The following is a 26254-nucleotide window of genomic DNA, read 5'->3' as shown; positions in this document are numbered from 1 at the left end:
TGAAGGTTGAAAACAGGTGCTGTGCCTACTTAAAATGTTATTACTTAACATGGCTGGGCACACAAAACAAAACAAATCAGAAACAACTTGGGACTCTGAGGCAGGAGGAGTGCAAACTCCAGACCAGCCTAGGGAAGCAGCAGACCCTGTCTCCAAAAAAAAAGGGGGGAGGGAGACTTGGGATGTAGCTCAGAGGCAGTATGTCCCTGGGCTCTAACCCCAGGCCTGCAATAAACAGAATAAAGTAAAAATTAACTAGTTAAATAGATTAATGGGGGGAGGGGCTGGGCATGTAGCTCAGCAGTACAGTACCTGCCTAGCCCTGGGTTCAATCCCCAGCACCACAAAACAAACAATAGCGTAATGGAACTTTCTCTTTTTTTGGTACTGAGGGACTTGAACCCAGGGGTGCTTTACCACTGAGCTACCTCCTTAGCTCTTTTAAATTTTTACTTTGAGATAGGGCCTCACTAAGTTTGCTCAGGACTTTGCTAATTTGCTGAGGCTGGCCCCAAACTCGAGATCCTCCTGCCTCAGACTCCCACGTCACTAGGGTTACAGGCATGAGCCACCATGCCTGGCCTGCTTAGTCTTTTGATGCAACTCATTATTCACATCCAGTAATTTCTATTTTACATCTAAAATTATCTTTTAGCAACTGATTAGGTCAAAAAGCCTATAATGAATCTCTACTGTGAACACTTTGTTTTGTTTTTCTTTATGTAGGAGAAATATACTACCACTCAGCCTCTACTGTAAGGCTGGCAGCCCTGAGAACCTCTTTGTTAATGTAGCATGTTATGGATGCATTCCTGCCCCTGAAGGAATGAGGGGCAGACATTTCCACATGCAATACTGTGAACATTTTGGATTATTTCCTTTTAGGCAGTTATCTAGAAAGTTAGGTAAATATTGTATGTGGCTCTATACTGATATTTGTGTATTTAATGCCATAGCATATTTACTACTTAATTATGTGTTTCAGACATTTTCTTGGAGGTGGAGATATTGAGGATAGAACCCAGAGGAGCTTTACCACAGAACTATCCCCAGCTCTTTTAATTTTTTTATTTTGAGACAGGCTCTTGTTAAGTTGCTTAGGGCCTCATTAATTTGCTGAGGTTGGCCTGGAACTTGTGATTCCCCTGCTTCAGCCTCACAAGTCGCTAAGATTACAGGCACACACCACCATGCCCAGTTCATCATGGAATCACTGACAAAAGGAACATTCCAAAGCACGTTGTGATCCAGCTCTCACTGTCTCTTGCAGGGTAGGTGGGTGGGCTTACAAATATGCTCATGTACACACACAGTCTTACATCACAGTCTGTTATAGCTCCTCACCCAAGATCCTGCAGTATATGTGGTACAGAGCCTATTTCCTCTTTATGCATTTTTGTCCCCCAGGGCAGCTTCTGATGATTATAACTTGGGTACTGTTTACCAGGAACATTCTTTCCTTGAAGGTTGAAAACAGGTGCTGTGCCTACTTAAAATGTTTCTTCTTCTCTTCCAAACTATAATCTAGGATGTTTCTTACTGAAGTTTAGGTGAAAAGATGAACAAGTGTAAATAATTTTATTTATTAATAAGAGAACTACTAAGATGTTTCCTGATAATGTAAAATTGATTCAACATTGGAAAATCAATTTCACCAATCAATTTTCACCACATTAGCCCATCAAAAAGAGAAAAATATGGGGCCCCTATGTGGCTCAGTGGTAATGCAGTTGCCCTGCATGCATGAGGCCCTAGGTTTTATCACCAGCATGGGAAAAAGAAATATACACACGTAAACACACACACACACACACACACACATACACGTATACATATATATTTATTTATACTCATATATACACATACATGATCACTTCACTAGATATAGAAAAACGTGATGAAATTCAGTATCTATTCATGATGAAAATTCTCAAAAACAATAAAAGGAAGGAAAATTCATAAAATATAGAAAAACATACAACAAAAATTATCTGTATTGATGAAAGATTTAATGCTTTCTTCCCACATTGAGAAAAGACAAGAATGTTTATTCTCACTGTTCTTAGTCAACATTATACTGGAGGTACTAACCAGTGCAATATGACAAGAAAAGGAAATAAAAGACATACCAATTGGAAAAAAAACAAAAGTGCTTTTATTCAGAGATCATATAGCTATATAATAAAACTTTCAAGAATCTATTTTAAAAAGACACTGAAACTAATAAAGTTTAACAAGTGAAATCTATATATGAAAATTAACTATATTCCCTATGTATAATCTTAATGAACATTTGGGAGTTAAAGTTAAAAATCAGTATCATTTCTAAGAACATCAAAAACATGAAGTATTATGGATAAATCTAATAAAATATGTATAAGATTCATCATCTAAGGATTGTTTCAAATAGTAGTCAACAAACTTTTCCTAAAAGGGCCAGAGAGTAAATATTAGAGGTGTTCTAGGTCATACGGTCTATCTTGCAACTACTCAAAATTGTCCTGAAGAGTAAAAGCAGCCATAGAAAATATGTAAACAAATACATATGGTTGTGTTTCAATAAAACAATATACAGAAACAGGAGACAGGTTAGATTTGGATTGTAGAGCACAGCTTGTAGCTTGTCAACCTGTGTTGTAGGATGATGCATTTAGAACATCTTACTGTTTGCTACCGATTAAAGGTCCCCAGTCCTAATGAAGTTACTTATAGACTTGTAGCATTTTGTGAGGTAGAGATACAAACCATTTCTATCCAGTGGAATGAGTATCTTCAAAGAGCTATGATCTGTTGAATACTGAATACCATTTCATATCTAACTTAGTAATCTTATCCTAATATTCCTGTTAAATTGTCTATACTGGTTTTTTAGATTTTTTTAAAACTGATCATAACATCTTTTTGGTTCCCTTATTAAATACTGATCAAAATCTTTTTTATACATGTTCATTTGAGAGTGATGATTTTACCTGTATGAAAGTTATACTCTAAAATTGTCTCCCTCAAATTGCTCCATAGATTTAACACAATTTGTCTATTCTCTTATAATTTATTCTTTCATATGAATTTTGGAATTATACTGTGAAATTATCTTTAAATGAAAAAATTTAATTAAAGTTTTTATTAGAAATGCATTAAACCCTTTTTTAATTTGGAGAAAATTAACATTTGAATCTCTATTAATATTTAGTTCCATCAAAAAAGCTGCAGTATTTTTATTGAGCATCTAAGAGAATCAATGGAAAACAAAGGATCTTTACAAATGATATTATTATAAATAAGAAGCAATAAGGTACAGTCTAATAGAAAAGTTAGGAGTAGAGGCTCTAAAACCCTGAATCTAGCTGTATAACCTTGTACAAGTTATTTAGCCTCTCTGAGCTTCAGTTTAAATAGTAGTATTCACTCTTTAGAATTAGGATGAAGATTCAATGAGCAAATACATATCAGTGCACATAAGTGATTGACAGAGTGTGATACAAGTGATGACTAATATTATTATAAAGTGAATGCACAGAAGTCAATCATTTTCAAAAAAAAGACAGCACAAGCCACAAGATAAACCCACCAATAACAAGTACCCACTGATAACAAGAAATGTAAAAAGAAATATGCACTCTACATGAAGAAAATTTTAAAATGTAATGCAACTGAGGAACACAAAAGGAGACAAATCCCCTTTCTTAATTAGGACAACATAATAAAGATGTTACATATACTAATAAGTTAATACATTAACTTAATCATGCTAACAAAGAAAAATGACAACAGAACTGAGGATCAGGATTAGACAAGTTGATTTAAAGTCCATAAGGTACAAGAAAAGACAAACAATAAGGGAGAATTAATTCCTACCAAATTATAAAACATAAAGCTACTGTGAGCAACCAATACATAAAGAGATAAGCTCACAAAAAATCTAGAAAACAAGTGCAACTACATATTGAAATTCAGTGTAAGACTATGATAGCCTAAGGTACAAGATTTATTTTCCAATAAATGATCACAGGACCAAAAAAAAAAAAAAACCCATACAGTAGCTGTCCATTGATTATTTAAAAATTTCTCTCTATATTCAGTAATTTTCATATTGTTATTTTTAAGTCATCATTATAACAGTTACCATTTACTAAGAAAATGTACCAAGCCAGCCACTATACTGGGAATTTGTACGTATAATAACAACTCTACTCCTTATAGAAACCCTGCAAATTATGTGTTCCCCTAATTTTGCAGATGGGCAAGGTTCAGCTCAGAGTCTGAATGACTTGCCTGAGGTCAAATATCTAGAAAACGCAGAAGAGAACATCACATCCATGTCTTCCTGGCTCCAAAATCTTTTCCCACTATACTACCTTCTATCTACAAAATAATCTGGTTTGTTGACAAAACCCTTCAATCAGAGCAACAAAAACAGTGCCAGATTACAGACTGTACATTCCAAGCAGTTACCATGAAGTAACTGTAATAAAACACAGTATATTCTTTATAGGCTTTTAAATTTTAAAATGGTAAGTATACTTAGGATCCCTATCTGATTTATACTTTATCAGGGTAGCTTCTTGGCATTTCAATTACTGGAAGACATTCCAGATGAACTACCTTATATGAAATTCTTTCCAAAAGAGGAGAGTTAATGTGAAGTCAGCATGAACCTCAACAAAATTTTATACCAGGGAAAATTTTGTAACTGTTTTCATTTTCTATACACAAGGTCACAATGTGGGAAGCTAAATATCTGTAAGCCAAAAGAATATAATGCTGGTTATTCTGACTTCCCTCTGGTGGGCAGTAAAACTCTTGAACTTCTATTTTTGGAAATTGAGGTGTCCCTTTAATCCTGTTATAGAACTGCTGACAGTGGTAAGAGAGAACAGGCAAATTAGCCCCCAGCCTGTACCAGTAAGGTCTCTAAGAAAAGGAAGAAAACAAAGTAAAGCAAGTAAAAAGGCACTCTGCAAGAGAATTTTGTGAAATCAGTGTCAGTGTTCACAACCCAACAAAAGAAACACCACCCCACTGTAAGCTGTTTAAATCTAAAACGGGCCCCTGAAGCCAGATCAACACAGGAAGCCCCTAGAGCCAATATTTACAGCATGGTTACAATCTAATCGTACCTGTAGAAAACAGAATGGCCCTTCTCTATGTCTATCCTCTCTAGGGATTCCACACATACCCAGCAAACCCTCTCCTGCTTTATTTGGTGTGTAAAGATACACTTCAGAAAGCACACACCTTCCTCCTGTCTTGCTACACATAGACTATCGGGGTACAGGCACTGTTGCATACACCCCAGAAGATGCTCCTCAAGCAGCTGAGACAATGGAGCTAAGACCTAAAACACACACGAAAATCATTGCTTTTCTAAAATGGTCTCCAGTTAGCTCAATTCATTTTCAAAGTTCTCGATTCTGAAAACAGAATTAATGTCCCTTTCCCAAATTAAATTTGGTGTCAGATTTACTAGAGTGCTTTCAGATGATGATAAAGACCCTTCTAAACATTCAGCCTCAGTTACCTAAGCCTACATGTTACTGAACACAGTCTAATTTTGTCTCAGAAGCAAACAACAATACTTGCTTGGAGTCAACCTCGAGGCCTCTGTGGCTACTTTACTGAGACCCAAATGCCACACTCAAATGAAGAGGCTTTGACCATCTGACACACACAGCATGCTCTTGTACCCCCACTACTCAAAGGGAGAGAGGACTACAAGTAGGCTGTGCTAGAAAGAACTTGTCTTGAGAATCTTAATTCTTAATTTATGGATTCTGGCCCCCTAACTGCTCATGTGACTTCATATTTAGCAAGTCCCACAGGAGCCCCACTTGTGCCACACACTGGGAATTTAAGTGGTGAGTGGACTACTGTAAGCAGCCTAAAGGAAGTTAGGTCTCCAAAGACCTCTTTCCTCCTTCATGGAGTCCACAGCTGAAAGGCCACCTATGGGTTCAACACTGTGACTAGAGTGGAATCATGTCAAAGACAGAGAGGTCTGTAGTGCTGAGTCAGCGTAGACACAGCATCTCCACCGAGCTACCAGGTAGAGGAACTGAAAATGCCTTTGGCAAAACCCTGAACTGTTCATAACTGTTTAGGGTCTGTGAAACAGCCCTCTCCTATCTGAATATTTAATATGCATTCATATGTGCCACTAACCCAGACCCCGAGGGATTTGGAAATTCAGTCAATAATGCTCAACTGAGGTCTTCCCCCCTTGCTTTAAACACAAATAAATGATATGTTTTAAATAGAAAAAAAATTATTAAATATGCACAGCTCAAAAGCAAGAAAGGAAATCTCCAAGAACCAGACACAAAGAAGGAACTCAGAGCCACAGCAAAGAGTGATGAATGAGGTAGAATGACCCATGGGTATTAGATCCTGAGCTGGGAACCCACACAAAGCTTGCAGCCATGAAAAACTGCTCTATTCACTAGAAAATGCCATCAATTGGCCAGGGGCCATAGCAAGGAATCCAGTTACCCTTTGGGGCCAGAGGTGGATAACTGGTTTCTCATGCACAAGCTGAATTCCGGGTTTGAGAGGTGAGTATGCAGTATGAAACAAACTATCAGCCTAACACGGGACTTGACCTGTGAAACCTGCAGGGAAAGCCCTAAAAGATTAAAGGTAGCACTACCTCAGAACTGCCTCCACCTTCCAGTGCACAAGGAAATGCCAACAAAAGCGGCTCCTGGAGATGAGCTAAAAAGCAACTGCAACCCTCAGGAAAGGCAGCAGACAGAACAGGCAGAACTCATGCTCTGGGAACTGCAGGAAACAACAACTTGGAAAGACTATAAAATCAATGTGTTTAGAATAGTCAAATGATTATGGAAAGAATGAAAGCCATAAGCAAAAAATGGAATTATCCTGAGGAAATAAGAGGCAGGTTTTGGGGAAAAGTCTAGGCATGGAAAAAAAAAATCCCTTCGTTGCAGATAGAAAACTCCATGGTAGTGTGAAACACTCCTATGCGTCACTAGACACAGACAACTGAAAACTAGAGGACTGTCACGGATTAGAGGACTCTACGGAGACAACCTGAAGATGATCCTGGAATAGGAAAAGAACATTAGATGAAAATCAGTAAAATTAAAAAAAAAAATGTGTAGAGTTTAGGTAACAGCAAAGTTACCAATCGCTTCTTTTATTGTGACAAATGTTAAATAGTAATATAAGATGGTCACAGTGGGAAAACTGGGTGAGAGATATACAGAAACCTTCTGTACTATCTTTGCAACTTGTTGATACATCTAAAACTATTCTAAAGTAAAAAGTTTATTTAAAAAGAGACAGTGACCATCAGATTGTATACAGAAACAAAACCAGATATATGCTGTTTATAAGAGACACTAAAACTAAAACTTAATGAGACAAGAGAAATGAACATAAAAAAGATGAAAAAACATATCAAGAAATATTAAATAGAAGAGTTGGTTTATGTATGAATTTTAAAATGACAAGATTTACTGTGACCAATGCAATGATATCGAAAGTTTAATTTCTGAAATGGATGTGTGGTCAGAAATTGTACATATCCATTCATTCTGGGCATTCCTTCAGGAGCAAGAAAGAGTAAAAATTAGAGAAGCAACAAAGGGAGAAAGTGAGGACCAGGGGAAATTAACAAAGTAAATTACACATTGACCCAGAATAGGCAAAACAATGATCTTAAGACATATAGAATACTAAGGCCCTCCTCCTTTCATCAGGCCATGAAGAGCCCACCACTGCTCAGGAGTTACAGGTAAAAAGGGACTGGTATTGATTTTCTCTAGAAATTTTCACATTATGCCCTTTGGATTGGTGGGTGTGGATTATATTACATCACTAAGTCACTCTCAGAGTTTCCTTTGAAGAATATGGGCTCACACTTGTAGGACCTTAATCTTATATATACACAAACACAAAACAAAATCATGAATTTTAATATAAATTACTACCTTGTATCTCTATTCTCTAAGTATACACCAGAAAATAAGACCTGATGACTATTTAAATTTCCTCTTAAATAAAGTGGTCAATGAACACTGCTTTTCAGCCTAAGAATGGTTTTGGTAATTGGACAAGTACGTGTAATACATATTTGAAAAAAATCATTAGAAAGCAAGAAACTGATACTGCATTTCAGAAACACGTTAGATACAAAAATTGCTATGTATCCTGTAACCCAAGAAGAAAGGAAAGGCATAAAGCCTACCTGCTATAAATGAACTTAAACTAACATGTAAAACCTGTCTTACTGTCTACAAGTAAAGAATTTTTAAAGGCTTAAGCAGTGAATAAGGGGAGAAAAGTCAAACAGCACATGCCAGAGATCAGTTAATTATACTGATCTCTTTGAAGATTAACAAAGGTGATGGAATTTTCTGGCACTTGTAAACTCTCCAAAGTCACAATAAAAAAACCTGTTAAATCCATTTGACATAAAAAAATATCTCCAAGCAAACAATTTTAGACCCCTTTTTAGAAATATGATTCTCAGGAAGTTAATGAAAAATATTCCCTCTCACCAGAAATTTCACTTTACAGTGATTTAAAAATGTATCCCAAATAGGAAAATGACTGAGCTCCTCATGAACACAGAATTACCTATTCAATATGAGCACAGTCCAGTATTAAAACATCTGATACCTGTACACACCTAACAACTGCTCCAATCCAAGCATATCACACATATCACATTCATTAATAAGAAAAAAAAAGTGGAGGGTGAAGCAGGAAGGCAACAGTCCACCCTCATCTGGCAAAAAAAAAAAAAAAAAAAAAAAAAAAAAAGTGAGCATTTGTGAGGGCAAGTCCTTACCTCGATTATCAACCCAATTTACATGATGTGAAGAGGAACAGGAAATGCATACTACTGACAGCAACTAGAGGAATTCAGGTAAGACTTGATTATTTTTTCCCAAACAAATGTCTTGATCCCAAACAGAAAGATTCCATTGCAATACATGTAGTTATCCCTCTCTTTTAAACAAATGAAAGCATGCTCAAAAATTATCTGACAATTTCTAAAAGTTGTATAAGGATGTGGCTTTAAAAGCCTTATTTTTTACATATCATAACATTTTTGAGAATCAAGTCACAAACTTATTACTGGCTTACTAGACATTTTCAGATATAACCCATCCAACATTTAGGAATAAAAATAAAATTAATATAATTACAATTGCCACCATGTATTTCTAGATTTATTCACTAGTTTCCTTTTTGAGGGCTAAATCTGGGAATATGGAGAAAGCTTTGTATCAAACACAAATTTTGATGTCATGGATTAAGTTTTCAGCAGAACCTCTGTTCTTAGAGGAGATTCCTCACAGCCTCTGCCCCAACCTGGGAAAGGCTCAATGAAATAGACAACAATTGCACCAGGCAACACATTGGTGTTTCAAGTACAAGAAGTGAGAAAATTCTAATTGTGTGTTACTTTCTAAAGTCCCCTAGGTAAACAGAGCCTAGAATTTTATATGCTCCTGCAGCCTGGGGAGGGCAGAACGAAATTTCAGCTACGCATTGTGCAAGTGCATCTGAGACAGGCTGGGACAGGACATGAAGCAAACTCCAAGCAGCTATGACTTGAAAAGAAAGCTCACACATTCACAGCACTTGGGTGAGGAGAGCAGCTGGGAAGGGTCGGGAGGGAGAGAGGGACAAAGGAAGAGCGTGACCTCCCTGGAGCAGGAGCACCCCCAGGAGAACTCCCTTTGTGATTTCCAGTCTGAGTTTTCTGTCTCCTCCTCTTCTTTTATTTCTGTAGGTAGCTCCTTGAAGCCTGTTGAGTCACACACTGTCCCTGGGTCAGGAATGGTTTCCTTCATGACCATGGGTATGTTTTTTAAAAAACCGCATCACACCTCATCCCACAGAATGATGGAGAAGATCAATCCATGGTACCATGGAACAAAGGTTCTCAAGAGGAGGCAATTCTGCCCCACAGAGAACCTGTGGAAATATATGCAGACATTTTGTTGTTGTTGTCACAAAGCAGGGGGTGAGGCTACTACTGTCATCTAGTGGGGAGATGGTACCAAACACACAACACCCAGGGCGGGCCACCCACAACACGAAATGGCAGCAGTGCTAATGTTGAGACCCTGCCACAGAAGACATGGTGAAGAGGATGGAGATACAGTAGAGAGAAAAATAAAACTGTCACAAACAATAATATAGTTTAAAATAGGAAAAGAGTTTTGTTACTTATTTAAAACTTTCTTTAGGCCCAAATGCTCATTTTACTTTGGCCATCTAGGTTACTGCCAAGTTACCTGGCTGCCAATCCCATGGCTACCCTCTACCATAGTACTTTTAAATGGCCAATGAAATCCTTAATAACTGGAATATACTGGGTGCCCTAAATAAATCCAAGCATTATAGAACAAGCATATACATTTGGAAATCTCAAAAATGCTATACCAGTAAAAACACTGAGATATTACTTTTTGGCTGATAGATTGGAATATGCTAAAATCATACAATACATAATATTCTGTTATATTTTCACTGGATGGGTAACCACCAAAGAAATCCCATCACACACCATCAGACATTTATTTTATAGGGATTCTAGGAACTGAGAAGACTGGCAGTGCACACACGGTGTGATGCTTTATTCTGTTGTGTTTTTAAAGTACATTTTGAATTATCCTGGGTCATAAAAAGCCTCACACCAATAAGAATAAGATGGCTAAGAGGGCATGGAAAGCAAACTTTCTGAAGATGAAAAAGAAACTTGGAAAAGTGCTAGATTAATCTACTCAGAAGGATCCTGTATCTCCTACTACTTTATGAACTTCAAACTTCCCCCTTGGAATGGTAAAAGAGTCCTTTGTCCAAGACAGTGTGACAGTGTTCCTTTCCTGATTCATCAAGTTTCTGATGGGGTCTGAGGGACAGGATGTAATTCAAAACAAAACAGGTGCAAGGAATAACAATCTGATAGGCAGGAACTCTGCTCTTAAAAATTTGAGCTTATCTTGGCTCTTATGATCTTTAATATGATCTCCAGGAAGGCAAGGAATATGGTGACTCACCAGAGGAACCTCTTTCTGATGCATGCTAACACATAAAGTCAAGTGCTGAAAACTGACTTACCTACTCACACATCAAGAGAAATCCTCATATTTTGCAGTATTATTTTGGTACAACATTAATTTTCCTAAAACATTTTTGTGGCTCACAGAACCCTCCTGAACAGGAGTGAAAGTAGTGATGGTGGTGGTGGAGGCAGCAGCAGTAAGGGGTAATAACAGCAACCAGCATTTGCAGAGCATTTACTATATGATCTTGCTAAGCACAGCACAAGTATTAACTCATTCAATCATCCAACACATGAATGGTTTTGGGTTTTTTTATATTTATTTTTTAGTTGTAGTTGGACATAATACCTTTATTTTATTTATTTTTATGTGGTGCTGAGGATGGAACCTAGCGCTTCACACCGTTGCTAGGTGAGTGCTCTACCACTGAGCCACAATCCCAGCCCCTATGAAGTTTTGTTTTCCATTTGCAGAGGAAGAAGTCAAGGCACAGACATTCAGTAACTTACCCAAATGCAGCTAGCTAGTAGCAGAGATGGAATCTACACAAGATGAGCTGATTACAGAATCTGTTACCAAAAAATGAGCTCTTTGAGCACATGCTCCCAGCTCTTAAGCACTTTTTAGTTTAGATATTGTAGACTACTTACCAATAGCCACTTTGTATGTTTTATTTAGCATATCACTTAACAGTATGAAATTTTAAAAAAGAAAAGAAAGATAATGCTAACATAGTCTTGCCCATACATGGGCATCTTTTGTATCCACTTTCATGCTATGCACCTGCTTTCATGCTATACACCCACAGTCAGGCTGTGTGGCCTGGCCTTTGTAGTCAAGCTGACCTGCACCCACCCTCTATCTGCATATCCTGCTCTCTCCAACACACTCCCAAACCTGATAGACTGGTTTACTCATGGCCCCCTACAAACACTTCTTGATGTCCTTTTTTGGGGGGACAGGTACAAGGGATTGAACTCAGGGGAGCTTAACCACTGAGGCCACTCCCAGCCCTTTTTAATATATTTTTAGAGTCAGGGTCTCATTGAGTTGCTTAGATCTTTGCTGAGCTGTGGAGGCTGGCTTTGAACTCGTGATCTCCTGCCTCAGCCTCCCAAGCCCTGGGATTACAGGTGTGCGCCACCGTACCCGGCTCCTGATGTCCTCCTGGTGCTTTACTTCACACCAAGTCCCTTGTCTCGGCAACAGGATGTAGTATAAAGGTTTATCCCAGGACCTAATGTCCTCATGAAGCCTTTTCTGATCACCACAGCCCATCCTGGGCTCATTTCTTAGATGTATGATTGTGGCTGTGTGCTCAGTGTCAAGAGTTAATTTTCTATAGCAGCTCATAAGTTTCTAGAGGGTAGAGAACATGTTATAAATTAGCTTCTCTTTGTATTCTACATGGCACCTGGTACAATATTATACACTTCATAACCAACCAGTAAATATTTGCTAAATAAAAACATAAACCACATTTACTCTACATCTCTCAGATCGAGGTAAAAGAGTTAAGATAAAGTTTATCCTGGAGAGCAGAACAAGTGATGTGGTGGCTACCTCCTTTTCTGCCTGAGCTCATCAGAACCAAGGAAGACTGATCTGACTCACAGTGACCCTAAGGGAAAGACCTTCAGAGAGGCACCAGGAATCTTGGCCCCTGGAGCACTGGGACCACTTTAGAGAGTTCTTGAGTTTTAAAAGTAATGGTGTCCTCCCTGGCCTTGTTTAGCCCTACCAGTTGGCACTTCTCTATGGTAAAGACAGTCCCCAATACACACAAGCATACCTGCTCACAGATGTCTATAACCAACCTAATTTCAGGAAAAAAAGATATCTATCTTCCCAAAGTTTTCCCTTGTCTTTTGGTGGAATTTTCTCAGAATCAATCTTTTCAACAGTGACCATTCTTCTCCCTCATTTAACCTTACCATCCGCCCTCTTCTTCCACTTATTCCTGAATCCTCTTACCAACTTACACCTTACACTTGTTCTTGTCCACAGCAATTGTTACTTTCTAACAGACTATATAATTTACCTATTATATTTACTATAACAAATTCTAGTGCTTTTTATTATATCATCATTACTTATTGTCTGTCTCTCTGCTGCTAAAATGTCAGCTCCAGGAGAGCAGTGATCTTGAGAGCACGGATCTACCTCTTGTTCTCTGATGTATTCCAGGTAGAATAGTCCTTGGCACATAGCTGGTGTCACCAATAACTGCTGGACAAGTGAATAAACAGACGATGTCAAATTCCACTCACTTCACACCCTGAAGGCCCCAAGAGAGAGTTACTCTGCCCTGAGAATATTCTTTTCCTCATCCAGAGAAACAGCATAGTAGAGTGGTCAAGTGCACAAGCTCACGGGCATCAAACAGTCCTAGGAGAAAATCTCAGCTCTACTTTCTACTGATTATCCTTGAAACTTTGGAGACATCTCACAGATCTTTCATCCTTGTTGTTCACATCAGTGACATGGGAATAGCACCCATCTTCCAGAAGAACTTCTGTAGGTGCTCAATAGTTCATACCCCATGCTGCATGGTGCGCTTTCTCTCTCTCTCTCTCACTCAATAACAGGGGGAAAATATATTCTCTTCTGTCACCATTCCTTTCCCACTCAAATTCTAAAGAGTAGAAAAGTCCTGGTGAAACACTGACTGGCCGTCCCCTAGGTTCCACTCTTGCCTGATGCCCTGAGTTCCGAGCATGACAAAACAACAGGAGGGCACTGCCAGTGAACAATGACCATGCAGGACAGCCAATGCTTGGGAACTGGCAGCCAAGAGCTATCTCTAATACTCCAGGAAAGCTCCCTAAGTAACACATGCGGAATAAAAGCTTTTGGATATTTTTAAGGAAGGGATTAATTCATCTTCAAAAGTAGCATTTTAATTAAAAATGACTTTTCTGGGCTTATATCCAGTAAGGACCATATTGCCAAAAGGTAAGATTTAACAAGGTTTAGTTCTTTCTTTAATTTTTTTAAGAGCCCAGTGCTTCCCAATCCTTTTCACATCAAGACACACGCAGGAAATAATCTTTCTTGAGCACTCTGGGATAAAATGCATGAGGGTGCTCGGACTGTCTGGAGTCTCCACCCCATAGGCCACACTCAGGCTCCCCAAGAGCTAAAGAACCAACAAACACCTGGACACGTATGACAGTCCACTGCAGAGGCTCTGCCTTAGCCCATCTTGGACTGGGGACTTTCCCAGCAACTTAATATTTTTCTCCTTTCATACTAACACAAGTCTTCAAAAAGGAAGCGTGAATCTGACCACTAGTGGCAAAAGCAAGCATTTCCATTAAATTATGACTCATTCCAAAGGAAAAAAGCAGTGACAAGCAAACCATTTATAACTTACGACATCAGCGTAATTTCATGCTTTTTGTTTTTGATTTTCCATTCTGAAATTATATTTTCTGGGCATAAAATAAACAACAATGGACCAAGGCCAACATCTAAGTAATCAAATGGAATCCATCAAGTAATGTTTCATTTCTGGACAGCTTGAGCATTTTATTTTGTTTCTCAATTTTTTACTTTGTTACAATGTAAGGTGTCCTCTATGGTTTCACTTTTTAAAAATAGAAATAATAATTCTTTTAAATCATACTTCATCACGAGTATGGATGCAACATTAGTAAAAAACTTGTCTTTTTTACAAGTGTGCTTTTGTTTCCTTACTTAAGAGACTCCAGTAGAGTTTACCCTTAAGATTGCTATTCTCACTGATTTTCTGTTTGCTTCTACTGTTTGTGTCTGTAGCAGAGAGTGAAGGCTAGGTAATCCAATCCCTGCTTCATGAACAGTGACTACCATACACAAGTTGGTCAAATCGTCCTTCCTTTCCTTTTATCCAGGGTTCTGCTTTTCTTTCCACAAAGGTAATACCAAGATCTTTCATTTCAATTTGCATGCTGTCTGTCGGCCTAGCACTGCTGTTCCCATATAAAGACCCTCCCTCTAGCCTCACACACAGCTACCAGGGTGTTCCAGACTGAAGCAGAAATGGCCCCAGTTTCAGTCTCCTTTTACATCTGATGCCTTGCCAGGCAGCTTTATCTTTTGCTTCTCCTTCATGTGCTCCCTGGTCACTAGTGCTCCCTTGGCTTCTAACCTGCAGCTCCCTATACTGGAAGGTAAGAGTTTCAACAGCAAGCTCCTTGTGTCTCAGCAGCACCTCGAACAGGGTAAGCATGCCCTGTCAGCCAAATGAAATTAAAATTCTATCCAGTTTCTGGTGGCCTCATCAGCTCCCACATCCAGGATCCATAATTCCTATCACTGCTCAAGTTTGAGAGATTTCATCAAGCCCTTGGGATTACAGAAGATGTGGCAGCTATGGACTTGGCTATAGCCTGTGCGACATGGGAGGATTCTGTATTTCCAGGCTAGGAGTCTTAAATCAAAGAACAAAGAGAAATGAGGACAAGAGACAAGGGGAAGGAGGACACAAAGAGTCTTTTCCCAGTTGTAACTCCTCTGAGGGTCTTTCACTTGCAACGTCCATCTCTACAGCACTGATGAACCAACTTTGTTTCCAGGGTTGAGGTGGCATATCACACTGGATTTAAGGAATCAATCAAGTGATAAAGGATAAACGAGAGCAGAGAAGTTTGCCTTTACATGGCACCCTCTCAGTCTTCTCTCCATTTCTTCTTTTAGAGAGACAGAAACAGAGGATATGATGCCTCTCGTGCTACCTTGCAGGACTTCTAAGAGGATGGATAAAATCACATATGTAAATCACTTGAAATACAGCTGCCCAAAATGTTAACTTTACTTCTCTCTCTCTCTCTTTTTATTTTTTTGGTACTAGGGATTCAACCCAGAAGTGCTTCACTGAGCCACCTCACCAGCCCTTTTAATTTTTTATTTTGTGACAAGGCCTCACTAAGTTGTTTAGGGCCTTGCCAAGTTGCTGAGACTGGCCTCAAACTTACGATCTCCTGCCTCAGTCTGCCTAGTCACTGGGATAACAAACATGTGCCACCATGCTTGTCTATTTTTCTTATGGTAAACTTCCCACATGCATGAGCTTTGGTCATCTGAAGGCCATCCATGGCTAATATGGACTGGTAGCCAAGTAGGCAGCATTATTACTCAGCTATACAGGAAAACAGAATCTTTTCAACTCAGAATTCTCAAAGTGCAGAAATCAAGGCTCTAAGTTGGAAAGAGGAAAAAAAAAAAAGAATTCAGTTGTTTAACATGTTCTGTTAGTAAAAACTGAGAAAATGTAATACAAGCATTAGAAGAAAAGTGTAGGTTATGTTTGTACCAGCAAAAGGAAGCATGGCACTGGGAGGACTATTTAGATTAATTGAAGAAAAAGGACTCCTCTTACCCAGCATATTCAGATAAATGCAGAAGTGGGTTTTTTTCTGCTTTTCTACAAGCTATCAACTGCATGCTCCACTATGCCCACGATCACCTCTTATTGCTTAAACCATCAGAAAAATAACCAAAAGAGACAGGAAATGAGCAAACTCAAACTTTTCTATCAAATGTTACACATTTCTTTATGAAACACTAAAATGTGAATTAAATACACAAGAATCAGAATAAATCTTTCTCATGATTGTTGACCAAACTCTTTCTCAAAACAAGAGAACTTTCTGAACTCCAATATGATTTCTTGGGAGTGACAACTAACCTAGTAATAATGTCCCTGACATAAAGATTTTTGGCAATGGAAACAGACGGTTAATTCTACTTAAAAGAGAGGGCAGCCCTGCCAGTGTTATTTCCAAATGAGGTAATGTCCATGGCTCTTATCTAGCCTTTATTGAGATTTAATGTCATTTACCCCTGGCTCTTACAAACCTGCTGCATAATCTCACCTTTTCTAATGTGTGTTATTTCCATCCATTTCAATATTGCAATTATGAACCTCTGGTTTTGAAAATGATTAAGAAATGAATCCCACATGTTCTTTTCTTGCATGTCCTATAATTTGAGTCTGTCTTTCATAGTCCCAGAAATTCAGAGATCAGCACATTTCTTGTTTTCAGGGTATACTATAGAAATACTCTGAGGTTTGATATATTTATGTAAACATTTTCAAAGAAGTCAAAATGTATAATTCAAGAAAATGTTCTGTGAAAGAATTTGTTTTCTGATTACAAAATGATTTCCTGCTCTTGAAAAAACAACAATTTTATATTTACTTAGCTGGCTCTGAAGGTCCCATGGAGATGATCATTCCCTTCAGTGCCTAACATCTCTTTTCCAGGTGCAGACATTTACTGGTTTCCAAGGCAGCTACATGGGGAAGGAACACACAAGCCAAAGAAAGGAGAGAAAAGAGGCTCCCTGATTTAACCCTTTATGCTTTTCCCATAAAGAACCACAGGCTGAAATATGAAATAGCTCTTACAACACAGATGTGACACCTGAGTGGGCATGACAGAAAGACCTGGCACACACCTTTGACTTCCTTTTTTCAACAAACCTCGATACAGCCAGGAGTCTGTTTGACAAACACGAACACAATACCCAACACCCATACGGTTGGCTATTTTCTAACAAGCTCTTTATCTCACCAACATTTAGGAAAAAGGGCAACAGCCACACAACCCCAGATTAGAGGGTTTTTACCTTTCCACAGATTTTCCCATTATAAAAGACAAAGTCAACATGAGAGTAACCAAAGGCAGTCCAGAGACAGGTGACAGATCATGTTTGGTTGCTGGACAGACTGGTGAAATAGCCAGAATGCAGGGGGGTGAGGTGGAGGGGAGACTACTAGGGGAGGAGGCCCATGCATACAACAGTGAAAGAGCAGAGAAGTCGCAACCACACTACTGACAAAGTTCATCCAAGAATAGTCCTTCAACAAAGAAAGTCTGATGGCTGATCCCCTGGACAATCTGGCCTTTCCCTCTAGCTCTGCTGCGGCACACACTTTGAAAAGCCTCTTCTGCTTTAATCTCTCATTATCGCCAGCCCCTTGTCCTCAAAGAGGCAGCAGAGTATAAGGGACCTAATTGTAGGACTGAGCAAATGGTGATCGTTGGGTCTCTGTGGCCCATCTCCACAACTCAATGATTTCCAAGAATATAAAAAAGTCCTGAGAACAATTTAAGAATCACCACCCTTGGATTTCAGTCCTGCCTAAAGGTGCAGTTCTCAGATGGGCAATGATGATTTCCCTGACTTCCCCACGACAAGTCAGGTGGCCCTGCCACAAGCTCCCCCAGCACTTAGCATTCTATACTGTGACTGCCTATTTTCTAGTCTTTTTGTCCTTGTCTCTTCTAAGCAAGGAAGTCACTGTTCTGTGACAAGGCAGTGTGGAGTGGGCATTCACTAAATACTTACTGAATATGTAAAACATTCACAGAAGACAGGTGAGAAGACAGGTCTGTTTTGCATTTTAATCTAAGTGAAATTAGTTACTAAAAATTTTAGTTTTCATATAAGACAGGCTCTTAAAATTATGATAATAATGATTATCTATATATCTTATTTGTCTTCACAAAGTCCCTATGAAGTATATGCTATCATTACCCCAATTTCAGAAAGGAAAATACAGATGGCCAGGGAGTAAAGGGTGGATCTCAGATTTAAAGCCAGGTAGTCTGGCTGCAGAGTCCCATGCTGTGAGCCTCTCTACACACTGGCTTCCATGTGAGCAATGTAGACCTCAGACTTATAACTTGTATTGGGATCGCATGGTCAATCCTCAATTCTTCTCACAAACTGAACACATGATTTCAAATTTAAATAGCCCCTACCCTTGCCCTTGTGTGAGTGAACACATGGGTCATGCAACATTGCCTGTCTCCAAGACAGGGTTTAAATAGGACAGTTTCAATAAGAAGTCTATTTCTCATTCATCCGTTGTGCTTAAGTTTTTTCCAGAAGAATTCTTAACAGAAATAAATAAGCTTGCATATTTATTCAAAATAAAAAGTTTCTTCTGTAGCATAGAGAAAACAGGAAAGAAAGGTTTGATATTTCCAGGTACTATGGCTCTGTGCCACAGGGCAAACGGCAAACTCTCTCTGATGTGCGTAACTGTCCCCCATGACTCTTTGGCTAGCCTGTCTCTCTCTTAAGGAATGCTCAGTTTCACCCTCAAAAAGGAGTAGTAGCTCAAAATGCTCTGAAGGAATATTTAGTGGAAAAGTATGTTGTAAAAAACAGGGTTTAATTTAATGCAAAAGATAATCTGCCAGAATCACAGTGTAACACTGTATTCATGTTTGGAATGAAAAAAGTATACCTAGAGACAGGTAATCTCTCAATAGAAATAAGTTGTACAGACAGAGTTAAAAAAAAAACCCTGTATATCAAATCTTCACCTGCTAACGGTATATGAGAAACTAATGTGCACCTTTGGGTACTCAACAGAGGTCACACAAAATAACTTTACTCACCTGGAGAAGTGCCCCATGAATATGGTTTTGCCGAAAACACTGGTCAGTGCAGTTGGGGAGTGTGGCCAACAGAGTTCGGATGGTACTAGGAATCTGGTCTAGCATAACAAACGGGACCAAGGCACGAGCTGCCATTTCACGGGAGCGGTAGATAGGCGAGTGACCACACCTGAGAAGATAAGGAAACACAAGACCATTCAGTGCTCATCTCTACATCTGTGCCTTTGTATATGCCAGTGCTGTACCTAGAACAACCCAGGAAGTGGGTTGGCTGGAGCTGCTCCTTATCCCAAATGATGTTTTTTATATCACACTTATTCCAAATGATGCTTCCTCTGTGTTTGTCTTAGTTTTACGGGTGACTTTGCTTTTGTTCAACACATCTTTATCATTGTTAGCTAGGACTTGTCATAGTGGACTTCTCTCTCAAACAACCAGTCCTATGATGCTAATAACTGTGTACTTAACAAAAGCAAAGTCATATGGGGTTTAAATGTAGATAGGTTTTAGGGATAAGACAATAAACAGGTAGTAGCAAAAAATGGCTTCCTCCTCAATAATGAAAACAATATGTATTGGATACTTAGTATGAGCAAAAAGCACTCTGGTAAATGCCAATGAAAAATAAGATCACCACCAGTATTTCTGGGGAGCCCATGCTCTGGTTGGTACGATTTGAAAAGCTGACCAAAGCACAAGACAATATGGGAAAATGATAAGCAAGAAATTGTACGTTATGCCTATAGGAAGTCTGGGGAGGAAGGGCGGGAATCAGGAAAGCATGATTCAAGTAAATGAAAAGAAAACAGGACAGTTGTATAAAGCAAGGGTAGAAATGCCCATAGGTAGATGTGTCTGGCTCAAGTAGAGGCTGATGAATAACAGTGGAAGGTAGGGGCGAGCAGTGGATCAGGCCACCCTGGGAGTGCCACAAATGCCGGACCTCATGCTCTGAACTTACTGTTAAGAGGACAAGAGATGGACCGCATGTTACTACATCCTTGCCTTAAATCTGGAACAACTAGTACTTTGAGATTCTACAAAGGTCACTGGAAAGACAGGTTGTCTAAGCACCATTTGACTTTGTAAAGCTCAGAACCTAAGAGGCCATAACCATTTTGCAGAAGCTGTGCACTGGAGAGCCTCCACAGACACAGAATTGATTATTTGAGAGGGGAGTACAATATGATAGGTCCTAGCTTAAGTAAGTTCTCTCGACTTTGTGATCTTTCATCCAATTTAAAAAAAAAAAATTACAGAAATGTCTTAGATGCCAAGGGCAAGGGTGGGAAAAATCAGAAGATGGTAGACTCTACGGGGGGAAAGGGGTAGATTCTCAACTTTCTTCAAAGGAATTCTCAAGAAATTTTATTCTAAGAAGAAACTAGGAAGAAAGGAGAAAGAAGCACAGGTGGAAAACAGTTTGATTTTTTCCATGAAAGGGTAGGTGTATCAGGAAGTCCACGGGCACACAGTTTCAGGGAAGGGAAGCACCAGTCTCACATCATACCATGGGAAGACGCTGAGAGCTAAGGTTCTAGAAGGTAGCTAGAGAGTTCCCACTGGTCTTTGACTAGGTTCTGAACACACACCCATTTTCTCCTTATTTTTCCTTTAAAATGATGAAATGTTTCGTTTGTAATTGGCAAACACAGTAAAATGTTTGCTTTGGCCTATGGGGGAAGAAAACTTCATTTGACAAAGAAAAGAAAATACTCTGAAAATGCTTTGAGATTTAATTAGCAAGTGACCTCACTCAGCACAGCACAGTCATTTGTCAGAAGCTTCCCTGGCTGTCCTTCCCCACCCCGTCCCCACCCCTCCAATGCACACACTGTGTTATAGTGTGTTTTATGTTACCGAAAGGGCTCTTGTATATAAATGTTTCCTTTCAAATACAAATAACTCTGACATGGTTACAGATGTTTAGTTTCCAATTAGCAGTAACCCTACACTCAAGAATGCCCCTCCTTTTGCTCCTGACCTTTTGCAAATGATGATTTCCCAAAGGAATCTGGCATCCATACAGGAGAAAGAATGGAAAGTGGGAAAAGTGCCAGAACTTTCTGCTTTCAGATACCCTGTACTAGGGTACTCTCTAAACCCCATAACCAGGTTAAAAAGCAAAACAAAACTGCTCAAAAGATAATGTAATTGCCAAAGAAGAAAGAAGCCATTTTTTAAAGTAGTATTTAATTAAATGACATTAATTATAAAGCAATGATTAAATGTAATTTCAAACTTCCTTCTAGTACAAATTGTTTAAATGGAAGGTTAGATGATAGTTGAATTTACACATATATGTATACATAAACACTAAGCAAAAACACATTTCCAGGTTACCATTTTGCAAGCTATTGAGAGGAGGGAGCCAGAGTAGTGAGAAAATTTAGAACCTAGTGACTACCAGGATAAAAAATTGGAACATCTGGGTTTTCACTCTGCTTTGGACACTGAGTTTTTTGAGTTGGCAAGTCCCAGTAACCTCTGAGTCTCAGTCCAGTTGAGAGGCGTGCAGTAATCTACATCCAGTCCTCTGATGTGCTCTCCAGGGAGCACTCCAAGAAGGTGCTTTGGAAACACAAAGTTGTTTCGATGCACTGTGCCCATGGCTTGCCAAGTGCTAGCACACTGCTGAACTGCTGGCCTCTAGGTAGCCCCCAAAGAGAGATTTAAGATCATGGGGTAATTCTACACTGTTTTAAAGAGATAAGACAATAAACTGATGACATGAAGACAAACAGGTTCTTTCTTTGGCCTCTATTAACATTGATGAGGAAGAGTTTCCAGCCTCTGTGTGTGCTGCAGTGCTGGGGGTTGAACTCAGGACCTCACACCTGCCAGGCAAGTACCACTGAGCTACATCCCTTGCCCATCTCCAGCCTTTCTGAAAAAAAGGATGCCCTCCATCTCCCAGACTCCACTTCTTCTGTAAAATAAAGCAAACAAATTGAGGTCTTGAAGGTCATATCAACTTTTATCATTGTCTGAAAATCATTTCCTCAATAGCCCTGTGTGTACTCTAAGCCCGTTCTAGGCATCTACAAAGCCTACAAGACATGCAGATACTAATGCCTTTCAACTTCTAGTCTCTCACTCCAATAAATTCATTCCATGTTCGCTTTATGTATTTATTTAAGATGTGGTTTTGCTATGTTGCCCAGTTTGGCCTTGATCTTCTGGGCTCAAGTGATCCTCTTGCCTCTAGCTGAGAACACAGGCCTGTGCAACTACACCTGGCCCAATGTTCATTTTAATCACATATTTGTTATCCTGGCATTGTGTGACAAGAAAAATGATGTATTTTTAATTACAATACTTGTATTCTGCAATTGTGTAGTTCTTGGCAGTTTATGAGATGCCTGTATACCTGTAATCTCTTTACTATGCAACATTCCTGTAGGACAAGAGGGAATTAACAGGTGAAAAATAAGACAAAACTCAGGAAGGTTAGGTAGACCCCCTGCCAGGATGTGTAAGCAGCAGTGCCCAGGACAGAATTGTGATCCACGGCTCCAAGAGAGAGTTCCTTGGCTACCCCAAGCTGTTGCTCACGCCTGGAAGTCAAGGAAGCATAAAAGTATCTACCAGATATAAAAACACATGCTCATGCCAGGGGCAGTGGCACTCATCTATAATCCCAGCAGCTTGGGAGGCTGAGGCAGGAGGATCCAAGTTCAAAGCCAGCCTCAGCAATCAGCAAGGGACTAAGCAACTCAGTGAGACCCTGTCTCTAAATAAAATACAAAATAGGGCTGGGGATGTGACTCAGTGGTTGAGTACCCCTGAGTTCAATCCGCCCTCCCAAACACATACACACACAAATACACACACATTCATTTACAAGTATATGGAAAATCTCCAAATAAGTTCAGTTTTTTATTAACATTTTCAGGATTATGAAAACACACTGGAGCCTAATATAAACTATGGACTTCCTCAAAAGAGAGACTTATGAACATATATATGTACACACACACACACACACACACACACATATTTTCCCGTATAGTTTATCCAGGTCAAGAATCCCCAGATTCTTTGGCACACACTGGATGGCCATACAGTGTGGCAGTCAGGTGTGTGCTCTATTTCATATGATATAACAATGGAATTAGGACACTGCTCACGGGGAACCACTAGCTCAGGAGAATACATGCTGGTCACAAATCTGTGGTACCCACGGAGACACACATACTATGGAGCAGGATAACAAAGGGAAGTGGGAGGGAGAGTTGGAATGGCTTTCTGGAGGAGAGAGCACCAAGATATGTATCATCCTTCCAACCTTTGTACCTAACACTTCAGAAACCAGGCAAGTTTAGAATGCAATATTCTGAGCACAGGAGGACCATTCTGCCGAGACCATTCTAACATCCCCTTTCACAGGGCAGCAGCGGAGTACTTATAAGGTGTTTCCCCTTGTACATTCACCCTCTGAATCTGTTCTTTTCCTAAAGAATTCAAAGGTTAAGTGGCTGCAGAACACCAAAACTGTTTCTGCCCACCCAACCTATAGGGAGATCCGCTAAGTACCTAGCACATGCACACACTGGGCTAGGTTACAGAGCATCAGAGAGAAAAGTTACTGCTTAAGCCACAAGGAACCAACAGTCTAGTGGGGAAGATGGAAAAATGAAACAACAATTCTCAGGGCCAAGGTCAGCATCAACCTATCTCAAGGTGAGTTCCCCTATTTCACAGGAACCTCAGTCTTTGAAAGTCTTAGTTGGTTTCAGGCTCTAGCCAATATCCTCTTCGACTCTTCCTCACTAACATAATTATTAATGCTCCCCTGGTTCCTCCTTAATCCAAGACCCTACCTCCAGTGCTGATCTTTGATTTTTAGGCTATACTCTATACATAGTAAAGGTCCCCAAAGTTCAGATGATGATGGACAGGAGCCCCCACTTAATCAAAGTCAGCACTTTGGGAGCTGAGCTGAGTTCAAATAAGCTGTGTCTGACTACCCTCACGATACCTACTGAGGGAATTCAAGAATGCCTGACCATTACTGTTTCTCATATGGTATGGCTGCCTGGTTTTGGGAAATGGTCACCCACTGGAAACCCACAATTGGGATGACCCTTTTGCTGAAGGTAGGGTAAGACTAAGCAGCCTCCTGGTCATACTGCTCATTTTGGTTTTTGTTTGTTTTTTAAAAAAACTTTCTTCCTATATTTATTTTGTCAAGCCAACTACCATTTAATCTGTAATTCCCTGAACACTTGCAATGAATGTCCTTTCACCCTTGCATCTTTGGGAAACGTCTCATCTGAATTCTGCTAAGGAATGACCTCAGAATCAATCACTGTGCAGGTACTGCACTTGCACAGTTGGCTGTCAGAGCAGGGGAGGACTCATTACCTTTCCCACAGTATCCCTCGGGCCATCATGTCTACTAGAATGAAATGATCTTGAGAGCAGAAACAGGGTCTTCATAGACCACACAGGACAGGAGTCAAGAACATGTTCTGGAATCCAGTAGACCTAAGTTTAAATCCAAGTCCTACCACTTACTACTGTGTGACCCTGTACAAGCAAGTAAACTTTCTAAATTCTTCATATACCACATAGGGCTGTTGTAAAGCTTAAATGAGATAAAGCATGTAAAACACAATGCCTATCAGACAGGTAATGATCGAAAAGTGGTAGCTATTATCAAATCTAGTAAGTGGAATAATGTGAAAACTTAAAACCTCCATTAACATATATACACTCTCTCTATTTTTCTCCAGTGTTCTGTCTCAACAACTGTCCAGGAAACAGCCCTGCCTGTACCAAAGAGGTTCTTCATGCTTACTACATCTACCCTTCTCCCTCCTCACCAAATGAGCTGCAACAAGGGGCAGGAAGCTGGGGTTTCTTTGGCACCTACTGACTATTCTCTGGGTTCAGGGTCCAAATCTATTTTCTGTTGATTCTGGTGATATTCCACCAGACTTCTTTTTCATGTGGTTTAAATCTTGCACTGAGAAAAGCATATGCTTTTAAAAGCATGTGTATATACATACACATGTGTAAAAAAGAGAAATACTAAAAAAATAAGTTTGTATCTAGTGAATGTGAAAAGGCAGACATTCTCTGTGTTTTGGTACTATTAACCATGTTGCAATTCCGGGCATCCCTAAAACCATTCTCTGCATTCTTGGAGAATACAGCGATGGTCAAGGTTGCCAGATTCTCTGCTTGTCCTTCCTAGACCTATTTTCAAGTCATCAAAAGATCTACCACCACCTGAACTACTTGCTCCTTTTCCTGTAACTCAAAAAAGTTGCATTTACTGTAATTGTGCACTCTGCACAGCTCATGAATTTCTTTATTTAAATATATTTCTTAGAAAAGCAGTGGGTTCAGGACTTTTCAAGTTTGATTTTCTAAAGTCCTTCATTTGGGTATTAAGGGGAAAGTAAAAACAGTAGAGAGTACTGAGCTAAAAACTGTACATCTCCAGAAGTCTGGGTGGAAAGCCTTCTAGATCTAACAAACAAAATAAAGCAAAAACTATTATGCTTTTGGGGCTGGGATTGTGGCTCAGTGGTAGAGCGCTTGCCTAGCACAAGTGGGACCCAGGTTCGATCCCCAGCACCACATAAAAATAAAGGCATTGTGTTGTGTCCATCTACACCTAAAAAAATAAATACTAAAAAACAAAACAAAACAAAAACCCTATTATGCTTTTGAGGTAGAATGCTTAGTTTAAATCCCTGGACCTACCAAGTAGCTCAAAAGTAATACTGCTCTTTAAAAATTAAGACTTTTCATCATGTTAAAACCTTTCTAAAGTATACTTTTATGGCAGTGACATTTTAT

General features: G+C 39.4%; 1 protein-coding gene and 1 non-coding gene across 2 annotated transcripts in view; both read right to left on the bottom strand.

The window, feature by feature from the left end:
- The window catches only part of Thada (THADA armadillo repeat containing), a 336577-nt gene that overhangs the window by 129356 nt on the left and 180967 nt on the right, over window positions 1-26254 (bottom strand). Inside the window, 1 exon segment of the mRNA XM_015479728.2 lies at window positions 19442-19610. Within this exon segment, the coding sequence (XP_015335214.2) occupies window positions 19442-19610 (169 nt within the window).
- LOC125617375 lies at window positions 719-853 on the bottom strand. The gene has a single exon (XR_007348347.1). It is a non-coding gene; the product is annotated as a small nucleolar RNA U109 (small nucleolar RNA).

The sequence above is a fragment of the Marmota marmota genome, unplaced genomic scaffold, assembly GCF_001458135.2.
Source record: "Marmota marmota marmota unplaced genomic scaffold, marMar, whole genome shotgun sequence".
NCBI lineage: Eukaryota > Metazoa > Chordata > Mammalia > Rodentia > Sciuridae > Marmota > Marmota marmota.
The sequence above is the reverse complement of the archived record's forward strand: the minus strand, read 5'-3'. Positions and strand labels throughout refer to the sequence as shown.